The sequence below is a fragment of the Diabrotica undecimpunctata genome, chromosome 7 (genome assembly GCF_040954645.1).
Source record: "Diabrotica undecimpunctata isolate CICGRU chromosome 7, icDiaUnde3, whole genome shotgun sequence".
Lineage (NCBI taxonomy): Eukaryota > Metazoa > Arthropoda > Insecta > Coleoptera > Chrysomelidae > Diabrotica > Diabrotica undecimpunctata.
In genome coordinates this window covers 148,364,576-148,378,371 of record NC_092809.1, presented here as the reverse complement: position 1 = coordinate 148,378,371, position 13,796 = coordinate 148,364,576, and the positions used below count along the sequence as shown (strand labels likewise).

General features: G+C 32.6%; 1 protein-coding gene across 1 annotated transcript; it reads left to right on the top strand.

Annotated features, from left to right (window-relative positions):
* Window positions 1–3,451: 3,451 nt before the first annotated feature.
* LOC140446666 (matrilysin-like) lies at window positions 3,452–4,408 on the top strand. The gene has a single exon (XM_072539258.1). The coding sequence runs from the start codon at window positions 3,452–3,454 to the stop codon at window positions 4,406–4,408; it is 957 nt and encodes a 318-aa protein (XP_072395359.1).
* Window positions 4,409–13,796: the final 9,388 nt, after the last annotated feature.

The following is a 13,796-nucleotide window of genomic DNA, read 5'->3' as shown; positions in this document are numbered from 1 at the left end:
GTACATACATTTAGGCGATTTATTTTTATTTATATGGTCCTTTTGCTCAACTTGGAAATGTTTTGGCGGATTCATTGTGGAAAATATACAACAGAAACATTTCTACCTCTCAGTATTAATAGTCCACATAAACTTACGGCTGCAGCTTTTTTCATTAAAAAAGGATAATAATCCTGAGCAATGGAAATGCATGGAAAAATATATTCATTAATCTTCATTAAAAACTTTCCATTTGTAAATACTAATTAAACTACTATAAGATTTCAAAAATTAACTTTTGTTTTAATTGATGCAGTTTTATTTTGTTAATAAACTGCATGTGAATATTTTCTTGTTTAAATATTGGCTATGAGCACGTATGCTTGGTTGTATAGTAATTTTCAGTCACTGCCAGTCGTTCAAAATATAACCAACGTATTTTATATTATTACAAGAACGATTCTACATCTGAGAGAGATGTTTGAAGCCATTAAACAAGTGATCTCAGCGTTCTCTTGTTATAACATACTTTTTCGCAATGACATTTTTATTTTCATGTTTGTTATTAACGAAGACATGTAAAATTCTTTTAAATTTTTGCTACTGGAAACTTTTTCTAATACTCCGATTATTACCTAGTTTGTGTACCCAAATTATTAGATTATAATTTATGTGAAAAAATCTGCAGGTTGTTTATTTAATTTGTGCCAGTTCCATTGATAAAACCTGATCTAATTATATCGCTAAATCATATTCTTAAAAAATTAATCAAAATGACATAAATTATCAAGAATTACTATTTGCGGTTTTTATAGAAACATTCCTCTATTGTGGATACTTTTCACATATGTGACAGCTATTTCTATAATAATTTAAATATAATTACACCGTACTTTCAGCTTTACCCAGAAAACAGACATTTATAATACAAACTAATTAGTAATAGTACAAAGAATCATAAAATTGGTGTTCAAGTTACCACTTTTCTAAATTTATCTCTACTTAAGATCCTAGATAGAATATTTGTACCAAAATCCAAACTACAAAATTTTCGTGTAAAGACACTAGATGCAGATTATGGAGTATCTTTTCCATATATAACTGTGGTTGATATTGGTTTTATTTTATACAAGTACACACTTTAAAGAGTTTAGCAAACATTTAGTTCTCTTTATAGTAGATATTGTAATGTTAAGTTGTTGATTTAGATATTATATTTCAATACAATAGTCAATATTATATTATTTATATAAGATCTGCCAAATTACTTGCTTATAAATATATAAAACAAATTATCTTGATTTAATTAAATGCGCAGTACATACTACATTGTTTTATTTTGCTAAATGGTTAACGACATTTTAAGTAAGGTATAGAAAGGAATCGTTTTTCATAGTTTACGTTTGAATCGCTATATGCAGAAACAACACATGTCCATTTTTCCGTAAATCTGGATTTGGAAGAATATGAGTATACACACGTAATTACATCGCACTACAGCAAAATAACACATGTCCATATTTAACTTTTCTGGTAGTCAACGATATATTTATTTGGTAATCAGCAGAAACAACATGAGCCCTGGACATGTGTGGTTCCTGCTTGGTAAGAGATTAGATGTGTATGCGCTTCAACAGCTGTGCAATCGGATAATCTACGTAAATAGTCGTTACACGTAGATTGTTTTGAGTTCTTGTTTGAAGTGATTTGTTATTAAAAATAGTATAAAATGGAACCGAGTACCGAAGTTACTATCTTACCCACAAAAAGGGGAAAGCAGTTACTGAAAATTAGCAACGAAATATTATAAAAAAAAGTCACGTACAAAGGGCGAACCATACAGAAATTACAAGGGAGATAATATTCCTGGTAAACAGTTAGGTCCACCTTGCAGGCAATTTTACTTACATAGTAATTTCGCGTATGTTAATTTATTGATTTTTCCTTTTTTTTAGGTGCAAACGAAAATGTTTTGACAAATTTGCTAACGAGGAATTGCAAGAAAATTTAAGATGATTTTTTTCTTTGGATTGTAAAGGTGACCAACATATATTTCTGCAAGGACTAATAGAAGTTTGCAACATACAGAGGCGGCGCGCTAGGCTTCATGTTGGAAATAAACCGAAGTCCATTGCCTTTAAATATTATATACATGTTCTACATTTTACAATAAAATTTTATTATACAAGGTGATACACATTACAGTGATGACGTCATCGGCTCTTTTTTTAAATGTAACACCCTGTATTTTAGGACATGTTGGAAGGTACCTAAACGAAATTTTTCCGAACAGGTGGATTGGAAGACGTGGACATATTGAATGGCCAGCGAAGTAGATGATCAACACGGCCATGACTATCAGCATAGGGAAAACAATGTGTTAGAGAGAGAAGTCGCAGTTCGTGACGGCCATGACTACCAGCATAGGGAAAACAATGTGTTAGAGAGAGACGTCGCATTTCGTGACGTACTGGCGACGTCCGAGCGCGGTGCGCGATCCTATTTTTAGGTGGGTCGTACGGTGCGCGAACCAGATGTGCGGTCGGTACCTTAATTTTTTCACGCGTTGCATCGGGATCTCGTAGATATGAAGGGCGCGGCTGTTTAACAGACGTCAAATGAAAGCGTTGGTGGCACAGAGAAGCCAACTGTTAATTCTTCTGTCAAAGTTTAATAGTAACTTGCAATTCGTCTTCTTTCCCGTATAGTGCCTAACAGAACATGACATTCGACGCAGGACGTGGCAGTTGACGCAGAATGTGACATTCGGCGTAAAATGTCACGTGAAATGACGTGACATTCGACATGAAATAACGTGAATGACCTGACATTCGACGTGAAATGTCAAATTCGACGCAGGACAAGGCAACGCAAGGCGTCGCTTGACATAAAACGTAATATTCGACATAGGACATATTCAGTAGTAATATGAATCCCTTCGAATACATACATAGAGTAATGGAATTTCAAAGAAGACTTAATCAATTAAAGAAAGACATTAAATCGTATGAGGATTTTAAACAAATTACAAGACAATTAGATATCCTGCATATTGACAACAAAACGTGGAAACTGGGAGAGGTGAATCTACAGCAGCATCAAGACACCTGGATTTACGCATGTAGAAAACTACCACCAGCTACCTTTTTTCATGATATCATACAATTTTCTGATATCATTTATTTTGCGTCGTTATTTTCAACGTTTAATTATTTCTTAATAATTTACGTAAATAACTTTGAGATTAGATTCCCAGCACGCGGTATGTAAATGTTCTGCTAACATTTATTTTTCATCGTTATTTTCAACGTTTTTACTTTAAATATTTCTTAATAATTTGTATAAATAACTTAATTAAACATTTTGGGGATTAGTATAAACCAAGATGCTTGTCTGTTTACATGTCTTATTGTTGCTCTCTGTAACTGTGTGTGCAGAAAATAGCACTCTGGAGTATGCTAGTTCTTTTCTAATGCGTTTCGGATATCTAAATGCGTCAAGTAATGCTATTTCTAGTGTAGATGTGGCCTTAGTTGAATTTCAAGAAAGATACAATCTTCCGGTGACCGGAACATTAAATAATGACACTATGAATTTGATGAATAAGCCTCGATGTTCTGTTGGCGACAATAACTATGGAATTCATTCGAAGTGGAATAAAACGAAATTAAGTTGGTATTTTCCTCAAGCTATTAGTAATCCTAGTTATATAAATCTTGCTGCAGAAGCTTTCGCTAGATGGGAGAAAATATCTAATTTAAAGTTTAAACGAGTAATAATACCTTCTTCAAAGCCGGATATTACTATAACTGTGGTGCCAAATAATCATAATTTTCGAGCAAGTTGTCAAGGAACCTCTAAATGTTCATTTACTTTCGATGGTCCCGGAAAAGTATTGGCCCACGCATACTATCCCAGCGCAAACGGTGAGTGTACCGAAATTCATCTTGATGCTAATGAACGGTGGTATGTAGGAAATGGTAGAGCTCCTGATGGTGAAGTCAATTTTTTGGCTGTCCTAATGCATGAAATTGGTCATTCCCTCGGACTGGAACATAGTAATAGTGATTCGTCTATTATGTATGCTTGGTATCAACAAGATGTGCCAAGTTTTGGTGATGATGATAAAAAGGCAACGAGCATACTATATGGACAAACAGAACAACATTCGATACCAACAACAACACCAGTCACGCAAGCGCAAACAATTTCACAAACCAAGAGCTATGTACCGAATACACCTGAACTAAAAAACGGGGCCTATTTGCCGAAAACACCTGCAATAAAAAACATATGTCTAATTCAGTATCCCGATTTTATGTTTCTAGCCACATCTCCACAGTTTCCAAATTATCGAATGTACGTTGGGTCTGACAAATATTTATGGAAGTTTGATTTAAATGAAATGCGTCTTCCAAAACATGGATGAATTAATTACCGATTATCTCCCTAAGGAGTTGAGGTCTACGCAAGTTTCACATGTTTTTCAGAATTCCGAGGGACACTAAATAACTGTAAGCAATAATAGGTATTACGCTGCATCTTTCCCCAATTTAAAACTTCAAAAAAGTTTTACTTTTCCTTCTATACCTGCGAGAACCAAAATAAATGCCTTATTTCAAACAAACAGCGGTCAAACATATTTATTGTACAATGATAATTCATTCACTGAATTTAATGAAGCTGGAGATGTCTTAAACCGTGGTCCAATAAATTATCTGTTCCCCGGAATACCGGATAAAATAACATCAGCATTCAGGTACACGGATGGGTTTATTTACTTTTTTCAAAACAATACCTATTATAAGTACAGCGAATACATACGTAAAGTTGTAGCAGCAGGAACGTTCAGTTGGGAACTTTTTGGGATACCCTGCCCTGAAGACGGCCTATTAAAACAATTAAAAACTTTGTTAAACAAAATTGTAATTATATACGAATAAAGAATGCTGTGTTCTTTCTTAGTGATAGTTCTTTTAATAAAAAAATTATACTGTTTATCTTGTTTTATTTAAATTCCAAAATTCCAATGGTCTGCCGCGCACTTCATATCTACGAGATCCCGATGCAACGCGTGAAAAAATTAAGGTACCGACCGCACATCTGGTTCGCGCACCGTACGAATCACCTAAAAATAGGATCGCGCACCGCGCTCGGACGTCGCCAGTACGTCACGAAATGCGACGTCTCTCTCTAACACATTGTTTTCCCTATGCTGGTAGTCATGGCCGTCACGAACTGCGACGTCTCTCTCTAACACATTGTTTTCCCTATGCTGATAGTCATGGCCGTGTTGATCATCTACTTATATATATATATATATATATATATATATATATATATATATATATATATATATATATGTATATATATATATATATATATATATATATATATAAGCACTGTTAGAACTGAAGTTTGTTAATGCCTTTAGTTCAGTGTTTGCTATTACTATAAATCGAGTTAGAAGACTTAGAGATCTTGCTGTTCTCGGAAAATCTGCGTGGTCTTAATAAATTAGGAGAAGATGTTCAATCGGCCGTTGGCCAGCATATAGAATCTTTTTCTATTAACATCAGTCATTATTCCAATCAAGAAATTAAATACTTTGACAGTTAGTTAAATCTTCAACTAATGTTTGACTTATTTAAATAAGGGTTAAAAATAAGTTTATCCCTATTACACGAGATTTTTTAGAGAACACTTTTCTCTTAGATTTGGTCGACCACAAATTGATGTCTGTTTAACTTGTGAGACATTGAATAATAAGATAAAAGACCCCAATTTATATGACACCGGCAAAGGAACAGCAGTGGCGGAACTTATGGCCCATAAACGTCGGAGTAAAAAATTTTACACCAAATTGAAAAAGAAAAGTGATGGTCCCAACATTTGTAACATATTAGCACTAGCATTCGGTCTTTTCAACAATTGTAACATCTTAGTACTAGCATTCGGTCTTTTATTATCAACAATTAACAGTCTCTGTTTTCTCTATCCACGATATCAAAGAAAATACTGCTATAATGTTTTCTAATGTAATTGACCAAAAGTGCCCATTCGAAACAAGAGATGAAAAGTACGGAAAATGATTTTAATTAAATAAATAGTACCTATTTACAAAAGATAATTTTATTTTATCTTATTTTAATCATAGTAACGACAGTTTATTTGTTTTTCGGTAAGAATATCATATACCATGAATCATAGAAACATGATCAGTAGAAAATATTGCTTAGTTAAATCATGCAATTTGCCGGCTATTAAAGATTTAAAAGCAAATAAACGGACCGCTTGGAATGCATATATCTAATTACTAATTGCAACTTAAAATAATACGGTGTACATATGTCAGCAATTTTATGTCGTTCTCTGAGATTACATAATGATAATAAGGCTTTGTGCTTTGTGGTTCTTCAGTTGTTATTCTGACTTTACAGTTAAATGTTAATTGAAAATGGAAATTCGAAAAATATATCGACAATCTAGTAAACCGCATGCCTGAGAGTTTTGGCAACACTGATCTCCATAAGCCTAACGTTATTTTCTTAACTTGGAACGCTCTATAGAATGTTTATTTACCATGAAGGAGAAGGTAAAACAACCGGTAATGAAATTTATTCGTTTCTTTTGGGTTACTTAAACGAAATTTCAGACAATATAAACGAACTTCATTTATATAGTGATAACTGCTGGGGACAAAATAAAAAATACACACTCATTCGCATGCTCCTTTCTCTAACGGACAGTGCTAGATTTTCGAAAATTATACAATATTTTTCAGTTAGAGGACATTCCTTTCCCCTGTGATAGGGATTTTGCAACTGTAAAGAGAAACAAACATAAGAAAATTCGATAGAATTTTTACGGTCCATCAAATAACCGGAATGTACTTCCAAAAGTACACTTCAGTATCAGTAAATTTTAACAGTTTATTTACGAGAGTGGAAAAAGGGGGATTGTTGCTGCTTCCGAGTTTATAGATGGCGCCTTCAAACATACATTTCAGCAATAACAGCCTGGAAAAATTGGTATCGTTTTACCGTCGAAACCTGCCTATCCATTAGGAAAAGTGCCCATCAAATTAAAAAAATGGAGGACATCAAAAAATGTTCCGTATTTGTTAAAGAACAATACAAAGAATTTTATAATTTAATACTTCTCACTGCTACTGCTAATAATTAACTGTCGAGAGTTTTTTGTAAGGTTTATGAATACAATTAAATTTATCTATTAATTTTATCAATGCTATGCAGAAAGCTCATATGTCCGCTTAAAAAAATGTATCACAGAAACTACAACTTTTATTTGTAAACTAAAATCATTATTGTGGGGTGTTAAAAATACCTTTACTTACTATTTTTAACCAACAAATTTACCGAAAATCTATTTTCGTTTACAATATGTTTTTTGCATCTCCTGAAAAACTCGTTTTTTGGACATGTGTTGTTTCTGCATACATCGATTCATTTGTATTTAGTTTTGATCAACATGAGTGATATTTCAGAATATATACGCAATTTAGTAATTCAACAACTTCGCTTAGCCAGTAATCAAGGACAAAGTGCTCAAGATGAACAATAGCCAGAATTATTGGCCAACATCGGATTACCGGTTTAACTTCAAAATTTCCCAGAAGCTGTTGTAGATGGAAGAAAATATTTCTAGTTAAAAAACAGGTTCATAAGATCAATTGCAACAGCAAGTTGATGGTACAGCTCTTCAAAAAAGTCTACTTACTATTCAACAAGTTTACAACCAAGCGGTCTTATGGTTTACCCTTCATGAGCACTATCCCTGACAGTAGAACGAAACCGGACATATTCTGATTGGGCTAGACAACTATAGCGTATTTCAGTCATGCGATGTAGTGTACGAAGGATAGGGCCATGCAAACTAAATGAGAATTTTCTTGACAACGTTGCTGCTCTTCACGGCAGCAACCGTACGAACAACATACGATCAGAGATTTTCAACAATTCCGTCACAAAATTAGATTTTTAGTACATATTTCAAGAAATGAAATTTTAGCAAAAACATCGATAGTAAACAATTTCTTTTTAATGGCTGCCATAATAAATAATGGGATTTTAATAGGTTCATAATTACTTATTAAGAATAGAAAACATATTTAATACCATTTTCCACAATGATCTGATTAGTGTTAAAATCTATAGTTATATGTATAGATTTATAAGACTATTATTTTATTGTTATATACAATAACAATAAAATTCTTTAAACATTATTTAGTAAAAATATTTTCATATGTACCCAGTAATTTATTACTTTACCTTATTCCAACTGGGCTATGGAGGAGGATGAGCAAGTAATTTGGCAAGCATTGGATTTGGTCATAACAGTAAAGACATTCACACATTGGAAAAGTGATAGAAGAGTATTTGATTTACGTATTGATATTTTTATGGATTGATCTGAGTTCATATATATAAACTGCTCATAATAAAAAAGTAGGTAAGAGCAAAATATACAAAATATTCTATTTAACTTCAAAAAAGTTTTGAGTTCCTAAAAACTTGCAGAACAAAGGTTACAATATTTAAATTACTATATATAAAAATCAATTTAATAACTATGTTTGACCAATAAGTGTTTGATTAAACAGTGATACAGTTTACTTAGACGGAAGAATGTTGTTACATGTACATGTTTATTGATTGTTTAATACAATTCATAATAAACTAAATTCTAAGAAGCAACAATATTAACTTTTACATTACATTAACATTTATGGATCGATAAAAGTAGCTCGGCCAAGACATAGCTACTTAATAAGGATTCTTATCAAAATTGCTCGAGCTATGATAGTTTGCGAGTAGATTTATATGTATCTTTTTGGTTTTTAGAGAAAGCAAAACTTTTGGTTTCCTAGTTTTCTCCCGCATAACTTTTAATTATGTTATAGGTTTGGTTGTACTAATTCACTGACGGAGAGACGCACAGGCGGATCGCACAAAAGTGAAGGATTGATTTCTTTTTAATTTTATTTCGACACAACAAAAATAATTTAGTCCGTTTATTACCGTTTCTGTTTATTAAAAATAGAAACTCAGAAATATTCAAAATATTTTTTAAATGTATAGTTGAAATATAAATGTGACCGAAAAACCAACGGGCAGTAGTTTTTTATGTGAAAGAATCTTGAAAAGATATACAAGAGCAAATGATAAGGATAAAAAAGGGGGAGACAGATGTTTAAATTGCTGGAAAGGAGGACAAAATGTTCAAAGCTGTCAAAATGAATCTTATTGTGGAATATGTAAAAAGAATCACAGAACAGAAGACTTTTCTGAGTGTAACAAATATTATAGCGATAATACAAAAAGGGAACCCAAAAAAGGGGGTAAATATACCATCAAATTCAACCCGATCGTAGATTTTAAAGGGGTTGGAATTTTACAGGCAAATTTGGGGAGATGTTGGGCGACACAAGATATACTTACATTAAGAGGGGAGGAAACCGGGACAGATATACTAACAGTATCAAAACCAAACAAAAAAATAACAACAAAGGGAAATTGGATAGCTGATAAGAAACAAGACGTTGCTATGTACATTAGCAATAAAGAGACAGCCATTAAAACATGTAAAAGGAAATAAAGATATGTGGTTTTGGACCTTGGAATGTTCGTCATTGTGGCGAACTATATCTTTCCAAATATCAAACCAAGAGAATATAAAAGGACTGTAGAAGAAATTGCAAGTCAGATTACGGGTATAAAAAAACTAATTATGGTGGGTGACCTGAATTCTTATTCCAAGCATCAATGCTTGGAATAAGCTTAAGAAATAGAATAAGAAACGAGGAAGTTCGTAGACGAACCGGAGTGGAAGACATTATCGAACATATTACAAGGCAAAAATGGAGATGGGCAGGACATGTTGCAAGAATGAAAGACGACAGTTGGACAAAAAAATTGCTTGAGTGGAGACCACGGGCTGACAAGCGAAGCCGAGGAAGACCCCCAACGCGATGGACCGACGACCTCTATTGTCTAGAGGAGGCCTATGTTCAACAATGGACAACTCAGGGCTGATTGATGATGATGATGATGATGACCTGAATTCTAAATCAGTACAATGGGGAGCATCCCAAAATTATGCTAGGAGGGATATTATAGAATGAATTTATCCTAGCCATGAACTTCAGTACTTAACGACAAGCCGATATTTATAAGAGGAGAAAGTATTTATTACCACCTATTAAACAATAAATTTTATTGCCTTGTGACTTGACCTTTGTGTGTGCCTTGTGTGTGCTTGACCTCGTAATTCATTTATATTTATATGAGCACAGAGCACGTAACAGATCAGAGACATAGTAGTCGGCACAAATCAAGCTAGAAATCCTAATGCTTTAAGTCATTTTGGGTTTGGTGATTTTAGTTACATCCAGAAAATTATTTTTGTTCATGTATAACCATAACTTCAGTTCGTTCCTGATCAAAGATTCTATACAGATCGCCAGACTCATATAGATGTCACGCTAGCGACGACAACAATCAGAAGGAAAGTAGCGGAATGGGATGTGCTGGAAGGGGAAATTTTTACCTATCACAAACAAATTATACTCAAGATAAAAAAAAACAAAGAATAATAATAACGGCAAACTTCACAGAAGGCCACGAAAAGATTAAATAACTAGCATGAAGAACAAATAGCCGACCATATTCAACAAATAACTAACCTAAAAACATTTAAGAAAGAACTAGAAAAATAAATGAATAAAGAGAAAAAAAGATGATGGAATGAACTATTGGGAACATTTGGGAAGATGCATATAACATAATCAGTCAGAAATTAAAATGCAAAATTCAAAAAATTGAAGAAAGCTGTATTAAGTCATTAGGGGAGGAATTATTTCCAAAATGAGAGATAATTAATTTTAGACTAGTACAAACCGGAACGCCAATAACTGAGTTTTCAACAGAAGAAATTATGGAAACAGAAAACACATTAAAAACCGGAAAAGCACCAGATCCAGGCAAAATTCTACCAAAACTCGTCAAAATCATTACAGAAAAAAATCTGAAAGGATTGAAGAAATCATGAATGATCTACTAAGAAGACAAATATTCCCTGAAGAATGAAAACTGTCCAACTTGTTAGTCATTCTAAAACCTGGAAAAGAAATCGACGAGCAAGGGGCTTTTACCAATATGTCTACTAAATACATTAGGCAAGATTCTGGAAATACTAATTAAAAATATTCTTAAAAAAGAGTGTCTCTATTAAGAGTCTCTATTAACATCTTTATCAACGTCTGCTTTGGCTTGCAATTTTAGAAGGCTCAGATTAAGGCAGAAATCTGAATTGTGTTTCGAAACTATTTTACGGATTTATTATCAGATGTCGCTATTGCGTCCGTTTCGAAGCCATTTTAGTGTTGCTTCTTAAAGACAGGAAATTTATTTTTCACGTTGAGAACGCCTATGAATAGCTGTTCTGATGAGCCTTATTAAGGCGAAATACGTATAAACAGATACATAGACGCTTTGTACCTGAAATCAAATCTTGACTGTCTTTTTCATCTTAAAAAAGAATTAACAGTATAAGAAGGAATATCTGAACACCAATATGGGTTTAGGAAAGAGAAATCTGCAATAGACACAGTGGGAAGAGCAATGGAAATAGCAGCCACATGTAGAAGTAGGTGGTTGGTGGTCTTCTTTCTAGACATCGAGAATGCTTTAATTGTGCAAGCTGGAAAACAATAATAAATACATTAAGAACACATAACCTAAAATTATGAAATTAAGCCACTTGCCCATCGACAATACAATAAATCAAAGAAAGGAAACAATATGACGAGAGGCAGTGATTGTGACATTATTGCTACAGTCTCTTTGTTGACAACTCACTTTTGCTAGTTATTTAAATTTAAAATTAATTTCGTGCGTGGTGGGTGATTCCTCTATTGAAAACCTCTATTCATTAGCCTAATATTCTTACCTAATTTGACTTACGAGTTTAAACGTAAAAATTAAACCTGTGGTTATTTTGATTTAATTCAAGATATAAATTGGACCTATATTACAATTTAATCTTAAAGAGAAAATATAAAGTCCAAGTGGTGTAGCCAACAAAACAATGACGAAACGATGAACATCGTAACATATGGAACGTAATTGTTACATATAAAATAAAAGATCCCTGTACCTTTTTATGAAAAAATGAATCTAAATTGGCAATTGTACTTTATGTATGTGCACACTTTAAACTAAAGAACCTTATTAACTCTAAATTAAACATGCTTAAACAAACAATGAATCTGTACTTGTAACAAACACAAATAAACTCTTAATGACGTTATATAATTTAGAATTTTGACACAATGCATTTAGTTTACATAAAAATACAATTTAATTAGAACACCTAGAGTATTTTTCTACTAGTCAACCAAAGAGTAAGATAATCCTTTAAATCGCTATTTATCTGAATAAACAATTTTTTTTTGTGTAATTTAAATCTGATGCCAGTTTCGACGCCATTGTTCCAAACGTGTGGCACCTTCTATATGTTATTAGTAATTATTTCAACAGATATATATTATTTTATTTTCATAAACTAAACATAGCAAATCATTCTAATCTGAAAAAAGCTATTTTCTTGTGGTATTTTATTATTATTAACTATTTTTATTGAAAATTAAACTACAAATTCAGTTTAAAATAAAATTTAGACAACATTGAAATTTGCAATTTTACTTTGAAATAAGTTTATTTCTGCGTTTCGATTTCCACTTCGGAAATCGTTTTCAAAATACAAATTAAACACATCTTGTTTTGCTACTTGGTAATAATTTTTTTTGTAATAATTTAATTTTATCTGCCTCATTTATATTAATAATTCAGACATATATTATCCATTTTAAAATATATCAATATAGTCAATATTTTTGAGGGGCGTTCCTGAAATGACTTTATTTGAAGATACTTCATTTGATTACATGAAATCAATTTCAACTTGAGAACACCCCCATATGAAAAATCATACCACGTGATTTATCTTTAAAAACACAACCACACCCAATGATGAAAGTAAAACTCTCTCATGATCCAAAAATCCAACAAAACAAACTGATGTTACTATCCCGGCATAGTAAGTATTTGGCCTTACATTTAATTTACTCTGAATATTAATATAAAACTCTGTGTGTGTGTTTTAAAACATAAATTATGTATCTTCGATATGTTATTGACCTACTAATAGTGGCTTTTTTTTCCTTGATTTTTTCTTGTAATATTGGTAACCAGATCCTACTGCATTCTATCTAGGAATTTGTATAAATTAAAATAAATACACAAAGGAAGAAGAGTTTCTCTGCTATTTGGAATTTTTTTATACAAGTCTGTCTGAACCAAATTTTATTAAATGCTGAAAGAATATCTAATATTAACAAAAAAAATCCACAATTCTTCGAGTCATAGTTTTTACCAAGTTCTGACAAAATTCTAATGTAAACGAATCCCATATTTCTTGCAATTTTTCCTTCAATTCGTTGATGGACGTGGCAGGATGTTTTCTCAAAGGTTTTTTTATTTCGCGCCATAAAGTCTCTATCGGTTACAAGTCGGGACTGTTAGAAACCCATTCCAGAAGTGGTATCCATCTAATTTATCATACCTGTAGCACCACGCGTATAGAACAATGACGTTATTACATGGCGTTATATCTAGGGAAAATTGTTAATTTTGTTCGTGGAGACAATCCATGACTGGTTTCTGACTGATTCGCATGCGCAATTGCGTTTTGAGCGTTCGCGGTATTAAAAATCCGGGATTTTGACAGAAATT